The sequence below is a fragment of the Macaca thibetana genome, chromosome 11 (genome assembly GCF_024542745.1).
Source record: "Macaca thibetana thibetana isolate TM-01 chromosome 11, ASM2454274v1, whole genome shotgun sequence".
NCBI classification, from domain to species: Eukaryota; Metazoa; Chordata; class Mammalia; order Primates; family Cercopithecidae; genus Macaca; species Macaca thibetana.
This window is the reverse complement of record NC_065588.1, coordinates 60,604,360-60,625,812: the sequence shown is the minus strand read 5'-3', so window position 1 is coordinate 60,625,812 and position 21,453 is coordinate 60,604,360. Positions and strand designations below refer to the sequence as shown.

The 21,453-nt window shown below is 39.6% G+C and overlaps 2 protein-coding genes across 4 annotated transcripts in view; both read right to left on the bottom strand.

Moving 5' to 3' along the window:
• Nucleotides 1-8,295, bottom strand: part of TBK1 (TANK binding kinase 1) — a 53,763-nt gene extending 45,468 nt beyond the window's left edge. For both annotated transcript variants that reach the window (XM_050748418.1, XM_050748417.1), the window contains exons 1-3: nt 7,990-8,295; nt 4,541-4,658; nt 533-673 (exon numbers count right to left, since the gene is read on the bottom strand). In XM_050748418.1, coding sequence (XP_050604375.1) covers nt 533-673; nt 4,541-4,627 — 228 coding nt within the window. In that variant the 5' untranslated portion in view covers nt 4,628-4,658; nt 7,990-8,295. The remainder of the gene's footprint in view (nt 1-532; nt 674-4,540; nt 4,659-7,989) is intronic.
• A 766-nt stretch (nt 8,296-9,061) lies between these two features.
• Nucleotides 9,062-21,453, bottom strand: part of XPOT (exportin for tRNA) — a 46,417-nt gene continuing 34,025 nt past the window's right edge. For both annotated transcript variants that reach the window (XM_050748415.1, XM_050748416.1), the window contains exons 23-25: nt 21,218-21,289; nt 15,396-15,452; nt 9,062-12,393 (exon numbers count right to left, since the gene is read on the bottom strand). In XM_050748415.1, the coding sequence (XP_050604372.1) occupies nt 12,367-12,393; nt 15,396-15,452; nt 21,218-21,289 (156 nt within the window). In that variant the 3' untranslated portion in view covers nt 9,062-12,366. The remainder of the gene's footprint in view (nt 12,394-15,395; nt 15,453-21,217; nt 21,290-21,453) is intronic.

Here is a 21,453-nt window from a genome sequence, read left to right as displayed (position 1 = left end):
TTTCTTTCTTTTTTTTTTTTTCTGAGATGGAGTCTTGCTCTGTTGCCAGGCTGGAGTGCAGCAGCACGATCTCAGCTCACTGTGACCTCTGCCTCCCAGGTTTAAGCAATTCTCCTGCCTCAGCCTCCCAAGTAGCTGGCACTACAGGTGCACACCACCACGCCCAACTAATTTTTGTATTTTTAGTAGAGATGGGGTTTCACCATATTGGTCAGGCTGGTCTCAATCTCTTGACCTCGTGATCTGCCTGCCTCGGCCTCCCAAAGTGCTGGGATTACAGGCATGAGCCACCACACCCAGCCGTACCTGGCCACCCCCTTTGATTTCTTATACTACTGTTTCTGATTCCATTTTTATGATATTTTATTTCTATTGTTCTATGTATTCAAGAATCCTTTAGGATAGAGTATTTGGTTGTACAAACCCCAATTTTCAACAGTTTTTTTAAAAAAATCCATTTTTTAATATTAGGTTCTATCTCTTGACTCATAACTACAATAAATGTAAGATTAACTAAAGTTTTACTACTTACCTCTTCTTCAATAGCAAATAATTTGACAATATTTTTGTGATTGAGTTTTTTCAACACTTCAAATTCTCTCATTTGAACATCCACTGGACGAAGGAAGCTTATGTTATTAAATACTTTGATAGCAAATAAATCACCAGTTTTCTTTAAAAAAAAAGAGAGAAATGTTTTACTTATTCATAATATTGTAAAAGAGATTAAAAGGTAGCATTAAAACTAGTTATTGCAACTTATTTTCTGATAGAACATCGTGCATCTTTTAGGCACAGGGAATCTGTACTAGGACTCTTGACTTTTCTAAAAAGTTAAAATGAATCAATTAACTGCTCAACATTTCTTTCAAATTACACCTTTTGGAATTTAGAAATGGATATTTTCTTTCATATCATAAAGCTTTCATGAGGATACAGTGGGGCAAAAATAGTCACACATCGGAAGATAAAAGCTATAATAATATCAAAAGCAAAATCATCTTTTAGAGAGGAAATAGAAAGTGAAACTCACAAGAGCTTCTCCAAGGCCTAATAATTTTAAACAAATCAAAGCAGGACAGAGAGACTGAGCACTATATTCCACCTATGAGATTTTTATTAAGAATATCAAAGTAATGCAATCAACTTTTCAGAATTATTTTGTAGCTAGGACAATGTTGGGGAGGGGAGTGGGGAAAGCAGGAGTTGCAGAGCGAGGCTAAAGCAGACTTCCTGGTTGGATTCTACCCCTGCTGCCCTGGGTTACTTTCTGCAACTCTACCTAGATGACCAGGGCAGGCTGTTCCTTCACAGACCCTCTCTAGAGGATTAAAGGCATTTATTTCTTCTTCTCTACTGATGTATCGCAGCATCCCACTCTCACTCTTTCATGACCTACTGAAGTAGATCACACACAAAATTACAAAGCACAGCTGTAGTTGGGAGGGAATCTTAGAGGTTCTAAACATACGCTTACATTTCAGGTAAATATCATATTCGTATGTTCTTCTTATTAACCTTCCTTTAAGATTCTCTTTCAGACCCTCTCACTTCCTTCCAATCACTCTAATGAGCAAGCCTCTCCCTCGTGGCCAGTCCAGATCTTGAGTTTAGCCTTACATTTCCCCCCATTCATCCAAGGTTGAACTTCCCTAGGGCAAGCAGGAAAATCCTTTTCTCTTTGAGCCTGGGTTTCAAGCACATTTCATGGCTAACGACATTTCATCTCTATCAGGACCTCTGTACTGTTCCTGCTTTGGAGCCTTCTTTATACTTTCCACAGATTCACCACTTGGAGCTATCATCCTCCTCTCTCACTCCAGAATCGCATGATCCTTTTCTTAAGGCCATTTAACTGCTTCATAATCCTATGTGATTCCCCTCACCCTGGTCATGCAAAATGCACAAATTGATATATATTCTTTCTAGAGGAAAATGAAAGATGAAAGAGCCAATGACCATTTTCAGACATATGAAAAGAGAAGAATTTAACTATAGTTCAGTTCCACTGTTTTTCCCTTAGTTCAGTAAGGGTAAAGACACTGCCAAATCTATATATCACCCAACAGAGTGATTTTTCTTAAGCTGAGACAGACCTCAAACTCAGTCTAAAACTAGGAGAAACCTAACAGAGGAGCAAGCAGGGAAAATAATACAATTTTGCAATATACCCACTGACCTCACGGTCATTATTTTCCAAACTTGTGTAGACTACATCATGCCTGTGAGATTATCGGGATATAGGTGGAAACGTACCATTTTCCCTTTATTCACCTACACAGTCATCTATTATTCACTAAGTCAAAGTGTATACAAATAATAGAGATCCATATATATATATTCCATATATATATGTGTGTGTGTATATATCCATATGTGCAGATCAACATATCCTTCAACTCTCTTCCCTTCAACTTCACCATGAATATACACATCCACACTCATACATTAGTAACTAAAAGCAATTTAATGAAAAAGAGATTAAGTAGGTAATATACTTTGAATGACAAGTAATAAATGTAAGAATTCGGTCATTCTAAGAAATAATATAAAAGGGTTAATATCATGGTAAAAATCCTTAAATAGTTAAAGGGAAGCAGGATTTTTTGGAGGATATAGTCCTAAACACTTGAAATTGCCGTCATTAAGAACAAACTTGGTTTCTCAAAGCACCTTCCTAGGAAAACTGTTGGGGACTAAATATTAGACTGGGCCTTGGCCATCTTTTTCGCACACGTGTTTGTGTGTGTGTGTGTGTTTCTAGTAGAGACAGGGTTTTGCCATGTTGCCCAGGCTGGTCTCAAAACTCCTAGACACAAGCAATCCACCTATCTTGGCCTCCCAAAGTGCTGGGATTATAGGCGTGAGCCACTATGTCCGATGTGGCAATCTTTTAATTAATTCTTATATTTCTCAAATCCTCATTTTAGATTTCCACACTATAATGGGTACATATTTGTTTCCTTTGGAGAGCTTCAGATTGTCTTGGGGTAGTCTAATCAGTCCTCATTCATTCACTCATTTTTTCATTCAGCAAACATTTATAGAGTGCATACTATGTGTAGTCATTTACATGAAGCACAGAGTATTTAAGTAAGGAAAGAGGAGCAGGATATGTGACGTAACTTCTAGTGCCAGGCCCTTTCAATATGTCTCATCCAGTCTCTATCACTATTGACTATCTCTCATCCCATCAGCTTCCAATTTACTTCCTTTCTAATCCATCCTGCTACTAAACCCGAAACTGTGTCCAGGGACTGCACATTAGCTATAGTTATATTCACTAGGTCTGCCACAGTGCCTGACACATACCAAGTGATAATTAAAAGTTTGTTAATTTGGACTACAGGAAGATAAGATGATCAGATGTGTTCTCAATGCTAAATTCTGAGTCACTAGTCATTTTCTCTTTGGCATAAAACAAAAGCAATTTCTAGGATGGGGTACCCAGGATCGATCACAAGTAATCTGAGTAAGAATCCAGAGCTTGTGGATAATTCTAGATACAGGGAGAGGAAAGCTAAAAGTTGTCCGTATGGTACTTCTGATTCATTCTCTATGAGCCATAAAGGGTGTTTATAGTCAATATACTCTCCCCAGAGGAAACAGCCGCTCCCCGATGTATGCTTATCTCATCATCACTGACAGAACTGACTGGTAGTCTCAAGAATACAGGAAAAGAGGAAGCAATTCCTCTCTACTAAAACTTTAGGGCCCTATTTCTGAAAATAAGGACTTAGGAAGCTCCAAACATCATTCAGCTCCAAAACAAATTCATAGCACTGCAAAATTAGTTATTATTTGTATTATGAACTGTGTACTCCATTTTTCCAGCTTCTTTCCCAGAATAGACTCTATTTTTCCAGCGTCTTTCCCAGAATAGGAAGTTTAATTATCTTCGATTTCTTCATTTTAAATTATTTTAACTATTTTTAATTTCATCCTCCACATTGAATCTGACACAAAATCCTTTTTGGTTCTTGAAGTGCCTCTGGGAATAATCTTATTTTATTCCCACCTCCACTACCAGGTTCTGATTACCTTATACGAAAATATGGTCTTTTCAACCTGGGCTCCTTGTTGAGAATCTCATTTTACTCCCATCTGCTTTGTAGGATGCTGTTTTAGTAGGGGTACTTACCCTTACCAGAGCCTATCAGAAACACCTGTGAGTTCCCCTCCAACTACACATCTGCCTCCCTACCATCCAAAATGCCACATCAAATGCTACCTCAACTCATTACACTGAACTTCTGTCAGTGAAATCACTCTCTACCATAGGGGAGCTGCAGTAATCTTTCCCAGTCCATTTTCAACCAATCTGTTTCCCTCCACTCACTAACACTTAATCTCTGCCACCACTGGGTAGATAGTTCACTGCCTGACACAGCTATGCCTTAAATAACCACAAAAATCATTAAAACAATTTCTTCAGACAAAGGGATCAAAATCACCAAGTCACACATTTTAGCGTAAGCATGCATCTCAGAACAAAATACATACAGTGATAAAAGGTCTTCAAAGTTTTCTCTGTACCAACCTTATGTCTTCCACGAAAGACATTTGCAGTAGCTCCTTGGCCTAAAATATCAGATAAAAGCCACAGATGATTAGAAGTGCTCTGCATCTTGGCTGGATCAGGCAATCCTCTTGTTATACTAAGAGAAAAAACAAATTTGCAAATATGTTTTAAGGGAGTAACACAGTTAAGAAACAAATGTTAGCTGTTTTTAGTCTCAAGTAAGATCACCCATTATCTGTTGCTGAAGTGTATAAACAGTTCAATATAAATATCTAAGTTTCAAAGTATTTTCAAGTCATAAGTTGCTAATTGATATGGTATAAACTAGTCAAAATATGAACCATTATGATTCAAGTTAGATTTTCCTCTGGAGAGATGGATCTGAATGTTCAGTTCTAGCCAAGGTAGATTTTTACTTTCAACTTTTTAATCAATATCACTTTCTGTGCTTAACTCTTTGGTGTCACCTTGTCTGTTTTCATTTGTCTAAAATTCTGCAGGGATGACTAAAATTTGACATAATGGTATAAACGGATTATTAAGAGTAACTTTAAGTTGAAGATTAAAGCAAGATGCCATTTTCCCCATGATCATCATTTTGATTACATTGTTTCCCTTTAAGTTAGTATACACTACACATACTATAATAAAACACAATATGACAAAAAAAAATTTGCGTTTCAGCTGACAGCAGTGGTTCATGCCTGTAATCCCAGCACTTTGGAAGGCCAAGGCGGGCAGATCACCTGAGGCCAGGAGTTTGAGACCTTGGCTAACATAGAAAAGCCCTGTCTCCAGAAAAAATACAAAAATTAGATGGGTATAGTGGCAGGCGCCTGTATCCCAGCTACTCGGGAGGCTGAGACAGGAGAATCACTTGAACCCGGAAGCAGAGGCTGCAGTGAGCCCAGATCATGCCACCCCATTCCAGCCTGGGTGACACAGCAAGACTCCATCTCAAAAGGAAAAAAAAAAAAAAAAATCTAAGTTTCTAGCAATATTCAAGGCTAAAATGTTGTGTGAGCTTTGAAAAAAAAAAACATTAACCAATGACATACATTCAATTTAATTAACTTATCACAGGGCTGAAAGAAACATCTATTTCTCAGTCGGGTGCAGTGGCTCATGCCTGTAATCCCAGCACTTTGGGAGTCCGAGGCGGGCGGACCACAAGGTCAGGAGTTTGAGACCAGCCTGGCCAATATGGAGAAACCCCTCTTCTACTAAAAATACAAAAAAATTAGCCAGGCGTGGTGGTGCATACCTGTAATTCCAGCTACTCAGGAGGCTGAGGCAGGAGAATTGCTTGAACCCGGCAGGCAGAGGTTGCAGTGAGCTGAGATCACGCCACTGCACTTCAGCCTGGGTGAAAGAGCGAGACTCCATCTCAAAAAAAAAACAAAAACAAAAACAAAAAAAACCAACACCTATTTCTAATTTTGTCTTTGTCCGTGAGAGTGATATTGTTACTTACCTCCTTCAAATGTTTTGAAAGACTAATTTAAGACATAATTTAAGGTGTTTTAAAATAAAGAAAATAATGTAAAATATAATAAATATAGAAAAAATTACTTTGTTTCCTTCAGAGCAGGGAAACACTAATGAAAACAAATGTTGCCATTGCATAATATTTCCATAAGCTAAAATTTCATCTACACAATCTACACAGAACTTGACAAGTATAAAGGAAAGGTGCAAAAATTATTATTCCTGAAAAGTTACGAACTCTTCTGAAATTAAGGATAGTTTCTCCAACCTCCAAGTATAAATATATAAACGTATCAAGTAGCCTGTATTATCAAGTCTTTAATACTGAAAAGCTATGGATCTATCAAGGTATACAAAATATCCAAGCTCCACATTGGACTAAAATTGATGTATGCTAACATAGCATAAACACTAGTCCTACCATGTCCCCTTAAACCTGCTGTACTGTCATCAAATCATGGATTTTAATATCCCTCCACAGTAAGTTAAAGCAAAAAGTAGTATGCTAGAGTAGGTATTCTGTGATGAATTAATGACCACCAATATGCCCAAGTTGGGTTAGGAATATGCAGAATGGTCAGGGGTCTCAATTTTACCAATCACAGATACAGCAGGATAGTTTTATATAATTTTACCACCCATCTAATTTAGATAAATTTTATATACGACTACTGGAAATAAGTAATAAAAATAAGATTTCCTTTTCACAAATAAGGAATACACATTTGTCAGTTATTACATTTCATTTACGATACAATAATAAACGTCTCAACTATCTAATGAAAAACTTTCCCTAATCAATGTAACTATAAATGGCAAATAGTACCATTAGGTACCTATATGTATGTACCTTCAGAATAATAAGAAAAATATTTATCAGCTAAGGTATCTGTTCTCTATGCAGATACAAAACTATAGTTTCTGTTTAAGAGTAATCACAATAGTGGTCAGGGGAAATATCTTCTGAAACTATCTTCCAATAACTCCACAATAACATGCTAAAACATGACTCAGCACACCCACAACGTGCTTGCCATATAAATCGTCCCAAATTTTTGACAAGCATATAGGCAAGCACTCCACAAGTATGTTGCTGATGATGCCGTGTTCAGTCTACTTCCTTATACCGTCCAAAACGAAAGTTACTATTTGCTGAGGGATGAAAACAGGTTTGACAACATGGCCTAAGGACAAAGTTCCAGGATTTCCAAACTCTACCCCTATGTGATTCATACACTGGGGCTTCCAGAGTGGAAAAGACTTGTCTTTGGTTATACATTTGGCAATTACTTGTGAGTTGTTTTGAGGCCACCTACTAAAAATACCTGGGATAGAGACTACAAATTAAACTCATAAGTCAGGTAGACGAGGAGCAAGGAACGTCTGGGAATTCGTATTTCATAGGCATATATTTAACATATCTTAGGCTTCTAATTTCCGGTGTGAGTCAACCTCTGCGGACAGAACATCACTAAAACTCTAAGGAAACGTCTCTTTTTAATCCTCTGAAAAATCAATGCATTTAAAAACTGCCAGGTGTGTCGACTCTCGGAAAGAGGGTAGAAAACAGCGAGTCTAACTTCAAGGGAAAGAGGTGCCCCTGCCTCCCCGGGCAGCCAGGGCCCAGGCCCGGTAACGGAGTCGTCCTCTTTGTGCCCAAAGCCGCCGGACGGGATGCAGGTCGAGGACCGGCCGCGCGGCGAGGAGCGGGGATGCAGGGAACAGGGCCCGCGCGACCATTCCACCCGCTACGGCCGCCCCTGACACACACCCCAGAGGCAGTGTCCGCGCAGCCTGGGTCCTGGATGGCTTGGCCTCGGGTCGTGCTGGGCTTCTCGGTGCGCCCGCCCCCGCCCCCGCTCTGACTCAGCATCCCAGCCTCCCACAGGGGGCGGGAGCGCTCCCCGCCGGGAGGCGCAGGCCTCACCGACCGCGCCCCGCGCCGCCTCGGCCCCTCCGCCCGCGCCCGTCTCACTTACCCAGCCGGGTCTCCGCCGCGCCACCGCCGGCGGGCTCCCGCGGCCTCGAGCCCCAGGACACTTCCGGCTTCGCAAGCCCTGGCCGGGGGCCACGTGACCGACGGCCGGCGCGCCGGTGCGGGTGCGCGTGCGCACGTCTATGGCCCGTCCGGTAGCCACCGCAGCTGCGGCGGCGACTGCTGAGTCGGCTTCCCAGGCCACGGTAATGAGGGGAATGTCTGGAGACACACCCCGTCCACTGTTCCCCTCGCTCCCCTTTACTCTAAAGGCGAAGTGAGGAGCCCTGAGCAGCGAACACAATAACTGGGATTCCCGCAACTGCAAATCCCGCCCCTACCCCGAGCGCCGGCCGACAGTGGGGCGGACCGACTCTGAACAAGGGATTACATCCCGATTTACAGGTTTGCAGAACGTGGGACACGTTGGGGGGGGCAGGCAGAGACGGCCGGCAGAGCCGGGAGGGATGGATTCTGTTTTAAGGGCCCACTTTGGCTGCAGTGGAACCAGATTATCGTCTCACAGTAATTCAGACTTTACATTCTTTTTTTCATTTTCCTATCACCCAGAAAGACGTTAAATTCTTAATGTAAATATGTTCATTTAACTCCCTCTTGGTATTTTGGAAAATGGCCGTTTTGAAGTATCTAACTCTAAACTTAAGAATTTAAGAACTAAAACCTAAATACTAAAATTAGGTCCTGCAATATTCGTACAGTCAAAATCTCAAGCAGCTATTCCCAATAAGGAATAGCTTTCTGAAGGGGTCCCTTCTGCCCACGGACAGCAAAACAGGCTTTTCTCAACGTAAGGAGGGGGCAGACAGACCGCTGCTCATCTAGGGCTAAATTTCTGAGTGGAGGGGAAGAGGAAGATGGTGTGTCCCAGAGTAAGTACTACAGCAAACACGAATGGACGGGAAGTCATGAGGAGTGGCTCAGAGGCTTTTGAATGGAACAGACCTAGGGTTGCTGTCTTGGCCGCCAATTACTAACTTAAAAGCAAGTTTCTTACCTCTCTAAGCCTCAGTTTTATCAAATGCACAATGGAGATAACAAAAGTCCACTCTAATGTGTTCTTACAAAGCAAGTTACTTTATTAGCATTTTAAACAATGTATAAGTGATGGAATCATTCTAACAACGCATCTATTCACTGCTTACAATTCCAACCAATTTCAGTTCTCTGATATCTAATGACAAGAGCGAAGACCTGTTAAAGTTCCTTCCACCAGTAAAACCACAGCTCAAAGTTGTGGGAGTGATTAACTGAGCCAAAGGCCTTCATTCACATATTTACCACATTAAAATACCACACAGTGTTTTCTTATAAGGTCAACCACCTGGGAACCAGTTAACATTAGCATTAAGATTTAAATAAACTGTTAGGCACAGGGCTAAATCAGGCATTACAAAACCCTGTGGTTCCCTAGTCAAGTCACACAAATCCCCAAATATTTCAGCTTGTTAACAGTTTGTCCTTCCTCTCCTGAGACAATTATTTGGGTACTTGCTTTTGGTAATAAGGAAATTCATGATGGAAGTTTCCTAACTGTGATGGTGCTCTAGGCAACTTCAGAGAAGAAGATAGAAATTATGCATGACTATATAACATGAAGAGTTTAATTTTTATTACACACTCAATTTCCATGCCCTGATTTCTCTTAGCTCGATAAACACATGTAAATCTTCTGCAGAGCTTTAAAGAGCTCCGAACGGGAAAACACCTTCCCATATATGGAATTGATAGCATAGTACAGGCTGCGCGCAGTGGTTTATGCCTGTAATCCCAACATTGTGAGGCCAGTGGGAGGATTGAGGCCAGGAGTTTGAGACCAGACTGAGTAACATAGAGAGACCCTGTCTCTACCAAAAAAAAAGAAAAAAAGTAGCCGGATGTGGTGGTGCACACCTGCGATCACAGCTAATCCAGATGCTGAGGCAGGAGGATTAGTAGAGTATGGGGCTAGAAGTTACAGTGAGCTATGATGTCACCACTGCACTCCAGCCTGGGTGACAGACTGGTCTCTATTAAAAAAAAAAAAAAAAGTATAGTGATACACTATTAATTCCATATATGCTAATATGAGATAGCATCCATATAAACTACTATCAAGTCTTTATGTGCCAGCTACTGCAATAAGTCTTTTCACGTTTAACTCATTGAATTCATAATGAGTTTTGAGGTAGCTACCATTATTTCCCCCATTTTACAAATAGGAAAACTGAGGCTGGGAGACATTATTTAACTTGCCCAAGGTTCTAAACCAGTTACTGGCAGAACTGGTATTTGAACCTACTTAATCTGATTCTAGAGCCTGTGCTATATAAACTCTTACCCACTATGCTATGCTACTCATTAGTATCTGTTTAACAATTACTACTATTACAATAGCTGTAATTATCACTCGTATAGTACAGGGGACCCTATCAAAGAAACACTCAGCTTTCACTTATCTATTTCTGAAAACATTTTTTATTAAAGTATAAGGTGCATTTCACTGATTTATTTATTTATTTATTTTATTTTATTTTTTGAGAGAGTCTCTCTGTTGCCCAGGCTAGAGTGCAATGGCACAATCTCGGCTCACTGCAACCTCCACCTCCTGGGTTCAAGCAATTCTCTGCCTCAGCCTCCAAGTAGCTGGGATTACAGGTGCCCGCCACCACGCCTGGCTAATTTTTGTATTTTTAGTAGAGATGGGGTTTCACCATGTTGGCCAGGCTGATCTTGAACTCCTGACCTTGTGATCCACCCACCTCGGCCTCCCAAAGTGCTGGGATTACAGGTGTGAGCCACCGTGCCCGGCTGATTTATTTTTATAATTGTCAATTTAGTTAAGTACTTTTATTATATGATGTAAGAAAAATGTTTGAAATGTCTTCTGGAATTAACCAGAACAAAATAAATGTGCAAAATTTAAAATAGAATTTTACAGAGTTTATAGGCCATTGAAGCCCATCATGAAACCCATTCATGAGGCCAAAGGGCAAAACACACCCTCCCTGAAAATCTCAATTGAGCTTTTAGAATTTAAACTTAAATGTCTATATGAATTCTGCTGCTCAGTTTTGTCCCTCCTCTCTTCTTAATTTTCCAGTGATACTACTGATAACTATTATTTCCTTTTGCTTTCTCAAGTAGCTATGAATAAAAATGGAGGAAGGCAGGGGTAAGTACTTCTAGTAATTAAATGTTAGCTACCATTTACAAACATAATAAACACATAGGTATACTATAGGTATACTGTGTTCTAAATACATCCAATAAAAGAGTTAGAAAATAAATTGGGATTTTAAATTCTTTTTTTTTCTGAGACAGAGTCTCACTTTCTCGCCCAGGCTGGCATGCAGTGGCACAATCTCAGCTCACTGCAACCTCTGCCTTCTGGGTTCAAGCGATTCTCCTGCCTCAGCCTCCTGAGTAGTTGGGATTACAAGCGTGCACCATCGCACTTGGCTAACTGTTGTATTTTTAGTAGAGATGGGGTTTCACCATGTTGGCCAGGCTAGTCTCAAACTCCTGACCTCAAATGATCCACCTGCCTTGGCTTCCCAAAGTGCTGGGATTACAGTCGTGAGCCACCACGCCTGGCCTGGAATTTTAAATTCTATCAACAGATTCACATAGGCTTTTTCTAGTACATTAAAAAAAAAGACTCTCATATAACAGAACTAAGTTGCATGTTACCTTTGAGGAGTGAGGTTAAATGAATTAAAGCATCCACACACTCATATTTGTAAACCTTTAAATGGGAAATTAGGGAGAGATTAAGATGAAAATAAAACTAAAGTATTTACAATAATTCCAGAAAAGACTTGGTAGATTTCACTACGTAAAATTTATTTATATATATATATATATAAAAAAAAGTATAACACTGGAGCCTAAAACCATTCTCTTTTGTAGAATACATATTGGCATTGAAACAGTTTAAAGAAATGAAATGGCTATTTACAAAAAGTTAGTTTTGATTGTTGTATTCCCCCCATACTTTATGTGTCTTCACACATAAAGAAAATTTTCAAACATTTTATATTCAGCAATTTTTTAAAAAGTACACTGTTTTCCACTGCTATGGTCTTTATAAAGGACTTGACTTAAAATTTCAAATAAAAAAGAATTAAGGTTCTAGGATAACTGTATCTTTTAAGAGCATCTTTATACAGAACAATTTGGACCGGCATGCAGGCAACTTCTTTTGTTGTTACATACCTGTGTCAGGAAAATTACACCCATTTTACAGAAAAATCCCAAAACATATACTGCAGTAAGCTCAAAACAGTGTGAAAAAGACCAGCATGAATGGCACACAAAAATCGCTTCTTTATACACTAACTGGAATTCCTGATCATGAAGTAGGCACAGGGAAATCCAGTCCTTAGGGCTTTGCTCTCTGGAAGAACACCTGTAAATAAAGTATCAATGCAGTCAATACTAATGTCAGAAGGCATCACTTTCACCTGAAGAATGGCTCCAAGTTTCTGAGTGCTGGCAGTGTTCTTTTGTAACATATGATAGACATTTAGAACATTTCACATGCCTTATATATCCATATGTAATCCAAGGTAAGAACTTTCTGTTCTGGAGAATTTGGTAAGTCTAGCTATAACTTAGGCTGACATCACCCAACTGGGGAAGTAGTGAAAATATGGTATTATCTCTATGCTATGGAAATCAAGTGGTCAGAAGAAAACATGCTCTTGACACCTTTTTACTGATTGGTACTATTTCAAAATTAACACTGGTAAATTACATATTGAGGCTAGGTGCGGTGGCTCATGCCTGTAATCCCAGCACTTTGGGAGGCTGAGGCGGGCGGATCACCTGAGGTCAGGAGTTTGAGATCAGCCTGACTAACACGGAGAAACCCCATCTCTACTCAAAATAGAAAAAATTAGCCTGGTGCGGTGGCGCATGCCTGTAATCCCAGCTTCTCGGGAGGCTGAGGCAGGAGAATCACTTGAACCCAGGAGGCGGAGGTTGTGGTGAGCCGAGATCGTGCCATTGCACTCCAGCCTGGGCAACAATAGCGAAACTCCGTCTCAAAAATAAATAAATAAATAAAATTTGAGGAGGAAACAAGTCAAAGCTAAACACAGCAATTCTAACCCCATGAGGAATTTACTATTTATTTGATGATTCAAAAGTACTTCCAAGTCAAAATTTGAGACTACAAAGGAATTGGCTAGAGGCTGTGCTAGGCATGGCCTAGTACTACACACTGCCATCCATAGCAGGTCAGGTGAGCATCAGACATAATTCACTGTTCTCAGTAAGGACACTTATATGGTTTGACCCTGTGTCCCCACCCAGATCTCATCTTGTAGCTCCCATAATTCCCATGTGTTGTGGGAAGGACCGGGTGGGAGATGATTGAATCATGGGGGCAGGTCTTTCCCATGTTGTTTTCCTGATAGTAAATGGGTCTCACGAGATCTGATGGTTTTAAAAATGGGAGTCTCCCTGCACAAGCTCTCTTTTTGCCTGCTGCCATCCACGTAAGATGTGACTCGCTCCTCCTTGCCTTCCAACATGATTGTGAGGCCTCCCCTGCCATGTGGAATTGTGAGTCCAATAAACCTATTTTGTAAATTGCCCAGTCTCGGGTATGTCTTTATCAGCAGCGTGAAAATGGACTAATACAGGCAAGAACAGTATTGATAGTGCCCTAGTACCCAGGAGATTCATTTAACAGATAATCTACTGACTATGTGCAGGGAAAAGAATGATCACTATATAGGCAAAAGAAAACCTTACAAGGAGACCGTGCTTAAGGCAAACATAGAAAAATGGGTACAGTTCACACAGAAGTTGGGCTGCTATTAAGGCAGGATTTTTGAAGAACTACAAGAACAGTAAAGACCATTTCTGCAAGAAAAAACAGAAAGGTAGTCTCAGGTCAGAATTCGAAAAAAAAATTAAGTGCCAAACTGAGAAACATGAATTTGTTTAGGAAGATTATGAGGAAGGTGAATAAATATCAAAGGACTATTTGAAGAGTCAAACACATCAGCCTGGCTAGAACAAGAGAAGAGAGATCAGAGTAAGATAACATCAGCCTACACCAGAGCAGCAGAGACAGAAGAGAGGATGAGAAAAGAATCTGCAAGATCTGAGGATCAATCAGATGTGAAGGGAGGAATGAGCACAAAAGAATGAAATTCATTTTTTCCAACTAGAATAATAATGCTAATACTGAGATAGTTATGATCACTAAGATAATGTCATCACTGAAGAGAAGTTGGGCCCAGAAGGAAGACTTTTTACAAATGCTATGCCGATGAATAACCACATCTGGAGAACAAGCCTTCTACAGGGTACCTAGATCTACTGTTACAGACACCTCTAATAGTGAGGATTGAGTCCTTAAATTCAGTTTGACTGATCGGTTATTCAACAGGGGTTACTCGCATAGGCACTTTGCTTTTTTATGGGAGGATGGCGAAGGGGAGGGTTCCCAATGATTAAAAAAAAAAAAAAAAAAAAACCCTCAATATTCTTCCACACAAACTCTCTGAGATGTTTAAGCTGACGAACTACAACTAAGAAAAAACTGACAAGGGAAGATGTTAGAAACACAGTCAAAGGATGACACACTTCTGTGCAGAGCCCTTTGATTTACAAATTCCACTGAATGTCTTCACCAAAAGAACCAGGTGCTACACTAAGTTACCTGCTACTGAATTTAATATAGTGCTTTGTCTTCAAATTATCTGAGTGAAGATAATAAAAAATAAACAATTCATCTTGTCACACTAACTTTATTTCTAGATCATGAGCTCCTTATGGGAAGGGAAAATTACTCATAGTTGTATTTGCAGCCATTACTGTAGTACTTGGTACATAAAAAGCAGTCATGATGTATGAAATGAATGACTACCTAAGGTAAGACCAAGACAGTTTCATCTCATGAACTTAATTATAACTATGAATACCAAATAAACATGTGACACTTTTTGTTGATTTACAGAGTTAAAAAAAAAAAATCAGTAATTTCGTAAATGTAAAAGGAGGCTTGATGGCCCAAATCTGAGGATTCTCGTTTTTGTATGTTTTACAGTTCAAATGTTTCAAAATAGGATATAAGCAAGTATCTCCTTCTTCTGTTTTTATATTTTTAGCCCCTTCTTTTCAACTTAATGTAGACAACTGTTCCTGAACATTTCTTATTCTCCTAATGCCTCTAGTTTCTATTTAATTACATCATGAAACTATAAAACTGGCATTTTCTCACCAATATAATCAAAGGTGTACACATTCAGTGTGCTTACCTAACTTACGATCTTTTGCAACAGCTTAGTTAAAAGGGACTTCACATAAACATCTATAATTGCAGATACATATTCTCTCTTGGGTCTCAAACATTACCTAATTGTATGAAGATACGTGAGCTTCGCAAATACCTACCTTTAAGTAATTTTTAAAAACTTTAGCATCAGGCTGCTGAAGCGCTTGACAAAACTCCTGGGGGGTGGGGAAAAGAGGGAGAAAGAACAAATGTATTCGTATTAAATCCATTGTAATTCATATCCACTTTTTTTTTTTTTTTTTTTTTTTTTTTTTTTTTTAAGAGATGGTCTTGCTCTGTCATCTAGGCTGGAGTACAGCGGTGTGATCATAGCTCACTGCAGCCTCCAACTCCTAGGCTCAAAGGACACTCCCACCTCAGCCTCCCAAGAAGCTGGAATTACAGGTATAAGTCACTGTGCCTGGCTCTTTTTTTAAAAAAGCTGTAAAAACACTTAAAACTTATCACATTAACCACTTTTACATGTACGGTACAGTAGCATTAACTACATGCACACTATTGTACAACAGGTTTCTAGAACTTTTACATCTTGCAAAACAAGCTTGCTTTCTGCCTCTTAACTGAAGAACTCCCCATTTTCCCCTGCTCCAGCCCCTGGCAACCACCACTTTCTGCTTTGGTGAGTCTACTTTAGATATCTCAAACAAATGGAATCATATAGCATTGTCTTTTAATAACTGCCTTATTTCATTTAGCATAACGTCCTCTAGGTTCATCCACATTATAGCATATGACAGGATTATTTTATAAATCAGGCTTAATATTCTATTGTGTATATATACCATATTTTGTTTATTTTTCTGTCAAAGGAATTTAAGGTTGCTTCAAATTCATAGTATTTAATTTATGAAGATCAATTCAAACAGTATCTCACCACAAGAGGTTTATAGCATTTTCAAATGTTAGTACTTGTCAAACAGGCTGATTTTACTTTTGAGAACATAGCTCTCCTAGACAAGGTGGACTCATGCCTGATAAGAGTGGGACAAAAACTACATTGCTATGGCTGCTTACATCTAGTAAGAGGGATAACCAAACAGAGCAAGACCAAAAGAAAAAGAGAATTCTAATAGGGAATATTCTGCAAAATGTGTTGTCAGACATAAGGCATATTAAAAATGGAAAACTGAGGTTCCTTATCTTTCATAATGAATTACTAAATAGAAAAATAATTTTGCTTCATTTAGCAATCTGGAAGAAGATTAGCTGTAAACTGAATGGTCTAGTTCTACTTTTGGTGAGCACTAAGATCACAAGAATAATTAATAATTATTTTCGTTAAAATACTAGTTTACTTATGTAACAAATGATAACCAAGAAAGTCATTAATATCTCTAAAGTTAAAGGTGGTATATTGTTAAGTAAGAGATCACAAATTCATTAAAAATGAGTTAAATTCATTTTTTAAACTCATGTGAGATCTATTTTATTTTTGGAAAAACAGCATTATAAAAGCCTCAAAAAAACACCATTGAGGCTGGGCGCAATGGTTCATGCCTGTAATCTCATCACTTTGGGAGGTTGAAGTGGCTGGATCACTTGAGGTCTGGAGTTCAAGACCAGGCTGGCCAACATGGTGGAACCCCATCTCTGCCAAAAATACAAAAATTGGCCAGGTGTGGTGCCACACACCTGTAGTCCCAGCTACTTGGGAGGTTTTGGTGGGAGAACTGCTTGAACCTGAGAGGCAGAGGTTGCGGTGAGCTGAGATCGCACCACTGCACACTAGCCTGGGCAACAGTGAGGACCCTGTCTCAAAATAAAAACAAAAAAACACCATTGAAAGACAGCTGTGTCATGGACTGAAGACTTAATATTGTTAAAATGTCCTCACTACCCAAAGCAATCTGCTGAGGAGAAGTGGTGTCTGCTGTTCTCTTACCCCTCTTTGGTGTCTGACTGCCACCACCTGTGAAGGGGCCCTTCCCCTTCTGCAGTACCCAGACCAGGGTGATGTAGTAGTGTTCAGGGAGTTGGTGAAGGTCATAACAGTGAATTATAACACACCTGGGCAGCTGGGTGAGGGTACCAGGAAATTTATTTCTCAGATCAAAAAAAAAAAAAAAAAACCCTTGGATGGGGCACAGTGGCTCACGCCTGTAATCCCAGCACTTTGGGAAGCCGAGGTGGGTGGATCACGAGGTCAGGAATTCGAGACCAGCCTGGCCAACATGGTGAAACCCTGTCTCTACTAAAAATACAAAAATTAGCTGGGTGCGGTGGCCGTCGCCTGTAATCCCAGCTACTCGGGAGGTTGAGGCAGGAGATTCACTTGAACCCGGGAGGCAGAGGCTGCAGTGAGCTGAGATCATGCTACTGCACTCTAGCCTGGGCGACAGAGCAAGACTACAGCAAGACCCCATCTCAAACAAACAAACAAACAAACAAAAAACCCTTGGATGCAGATCATGATGTTTGAGAACACAATACCATCACCCTTCCTACAATTCTATTTATATTATGAAGAGCAGGTCCTGGTGGATATAGAGATCAAGATGAATAAGGAGATCATGGAACACATCAAAAAAATCATGGGCAAGAATGAGGACACAAGAAAGGAGAGCAGGAGAAAAAGCAGCTCTCTCACCCATCTCGTTTTGGCCTTCAAAGTAGTTCTTATGGGAATCTACCCATGAAGTGAAAGGGCAGGCGTCCTACCCAGGCCTAGTGGCATTACCCAAGGAGAAGACAGGGAAGTACAAAGCAACACTGAAAGCCAGTGCCTAGCAGTAAGATCCAAGGCCACTACGGGCTAGGGTAATTGATAAGGGGTTACCTTGGTCACAGAAAAGCCCCTGGTTCTGGATAGGTGCGATGGCTCATGCCTGTAATCCCAGCACTTTGGGAGGCCGAGGCCGGCGGATCACTTGAGGTCAGGAGTTCAAGACCAGCTTAGCCAACATGGTGACCCCCCGTCTCTACTAAAAATATAAAAATTAGGCGTGGTGGTGGGCGCCTGTAATCCTAACTACTTGGGAGGCTGAGGCCGGAGAATTGCTTGAACCTGGGAGGCAGAAGTTACAGTGAGCAGAGATAATGCCATTGCACTCCAGTCTCAGCGACAGGGCAAGACTGTCTCAAAAGAGAGAAAGAAAAAGATGACGACTCTGGAAATGTCTTTGCAATAAAAGGGCCCTCCTCCCCACCTTTACACGTTATGTAAAACGACACAGGGGAAAGAGTATATAAAACTGAGCTGCTAAATGAATATCGCTATTCCATCAGGTCAACAAAATGCTTCTTAATGGCCAGGCAAGGTGGCTCACACCTGTAATCCCGAGACTTTAGAAGGCCAAGGTGGGAAGATCACTGAGGTCAGGAGTTCGAGACCAGCCTGGTCTCTACTAAAAAAAGCAAAAACAAAAATAAGCCCGGCATGGTGGTGCCTGCCTGTAATCCCAGCTACTCAGGAAGTTGAGCCACGAGAATCACTTGAACCTGGGAAGCGGAGGTTGCATGCAATGAGCCAAGATCATGCCACTGCACTCCAGCCTGGGCACTAAAGCAAGACTCCATCTCAAAAAAATAAAAATAAATTTAAAAAATTTTAAAAAGCTTCTTAATCATTCCAAAAACAAAAACAAAGCAATGTATAGATTCAAGGCAATCCATATAAAAGTTCCAAGAGCATATTTTATAGAAATAGAAAAAACAAAACTAGAATTTACATAAAATCACAAAAGGCCCTGAATAGTCAAAACAATCCAGAGAAAGAGCAAAGCTGGATGTACTACACTTCCAGATTTCACAATATATTTTAATATTACAGTATGAAAACAGTATGGTAACAGCAAAAGACAGACATATATCCTAGCTACTTGGGAGGCAGAGGCAGACGCAGAAGGATTCTTTGAGTCCAGGAGTTTGTCGTTGCTGTGAGCTATGATGGTGCCACCACATTTGAGTCTGGACAACAGAGTGAGACCCTGTCTCTTTTAAGACAGACATACAAACCAATGGAACAAAATAGAATTTGAAAATCAACCCTGCATATAGTCAACTGATCTTCAACAAGGGTACTAAGAATACACAATGGGGAAACAATAATCTCTTCAACAAATGGCGCTGGTAAAGCTGGATATCTATGTGCAAAAGAAAACGAGACCCTTATCTAACACCATACACAAAACTCAACTCAAAATGTATTAAAGTCTTTATATAAAGTCTCCAAACTGCAAAACTAGAAGAAAACATAGAAGAGCTTCAAGATGCTGGTCTTGGAAATAATTTCATTGATATCATGAAAAGCTACATTAGTGGGGCTACATCAAACTAAGAAGCTTCTGCACCATAAAGTAAGCAATCAACACAGCAGAAAGGCAACCTCTGGAATAGCTCAAGAAAGGGAGAAAATATTTGCAAACCATTTATCTGATAAGGGGTTAATTTCTAAAATATAAAAAGCTCCTCTAATTCAATAGCAAAAAACTTAATAACTTGATTAGAAAATGGGCTAAAGACTTGAATAGACTTCTCCAAATACAAATGGCTAACAGGTATATGAAAAGATGTTCAAACATCACTAATCATCAGGGAAATGCAAATCAAAACCACAATATCACCTCAGACCTATTAGAATGGCTATTATAAAAAAAAAAAGACAACAAGCATTGGTGAGGATGTGGAAAAATTGGAACCCTGCTACACAACTGACGGAATGCAAAATGGTATACAGCCTCTATAGAAAATAGTAAGAGGTTTCTTCACAAAATTAAAAGTAGAACTACCATATAATCCAGCAATCCCACTTCTGGGTATTTATCTACAAGAATTGGAATCAGCATCTCAAAGACATATTTGCACTCCCATGTTAACTGTAGCACTTAAGATAGCCAAGATGTGAAAATAATCCCAAATGAATCTATCAGTGGATTAATGCATAAAGAAAATGTGATATATGCATACAATGGCATGTTATTCAGCCTTAAAAAATTGGGAAATCCTGACATATGTAACAACATGGATGAACCTAGAACACATTGTGTGAAACAGCCAGTCACAAAAAGAGACATAACTGTATGATTCCACTTATATTCGGTATCTAAAGTAGTGAAATTCACAGAATCAGAGAGTAGAATGGTGGTTGCCAGGAGATGGGGGCTGTGGGAAATGGGAATTGCTAATCAACGGGCATAAAGTCTTAAGTTATACAAGATGAATATGTTCTAGAGATCCACCTATATTTTACAGGTACATCACTGTCCCTATAATTAACAATACTGTGTTGTGCACGTAAAAATTGTTAAGATGGTATATTTCTCATGTAAGTGTTCTTACAATAAAAACACTATTGATGAAGAAACAAATTTTGCAATCTACATAAGAGATTGTAATTCTAGTTTTAATCAAAAGTTTGATACTTCATTAACTCCATGTACTACTGGACAAGAAATCTGGAAAATTATATGCCAAGAAACAATATGATACAAATGACTTCTTAAAAGTATAAGGTCACTTTCCAGACACTTTTCTCAAAATACAGTTTCAGATTTACAGATTAAGCCTTGATAAACTTGGTGTACACATAATGAACTACCTGGCACAAAGCTTCAGAACTCTGCTGTGGTCCCCTTTAGCAGTCTGGAAAAGCCTACTGGCTCCTTTGGAATGTTTTTTTTTTTAAAATGCATAAAACATAATACATGGGATTACGACAGAAGCCAATTATACTGAACAATGGTTATCAAACTAAAGTATGGTAGAACAGTAAGGACTTATTAACTTGTTAGATAACAAGGTGTAGTGATATTACTTAGTAACTCAATTTCAAAATGGTGATAAGCATAAACAGTATTTTCAGATACTGGCAACAACTTATGTAATATGAAAATATTTGTGATTTCTGCTGGCGACAGTGTCACAGGCAATACTGCTACTACTGTGATTGCTCGCCTACACAATGGTAAGAAACAGCTCTTACCTGAATTATTTCTGGAGCTACTTGCAAGGAGGGCAGGTATTCTTGTTGAAGATACTGAACACATTCTGGGCCCTGAAGATTAAAAAATACTTACAACTGTTTTCTTGCTTGACATTAATAAGCTTAAAAAGAATTGGAACAATACATGTACACTTTAAAGGCAACATAATATTGTGCTTAAGAACACAGACTCCAGAGCCAGACTGCCTTGGTTTGAAGCCTGGCTCTGGCAACTT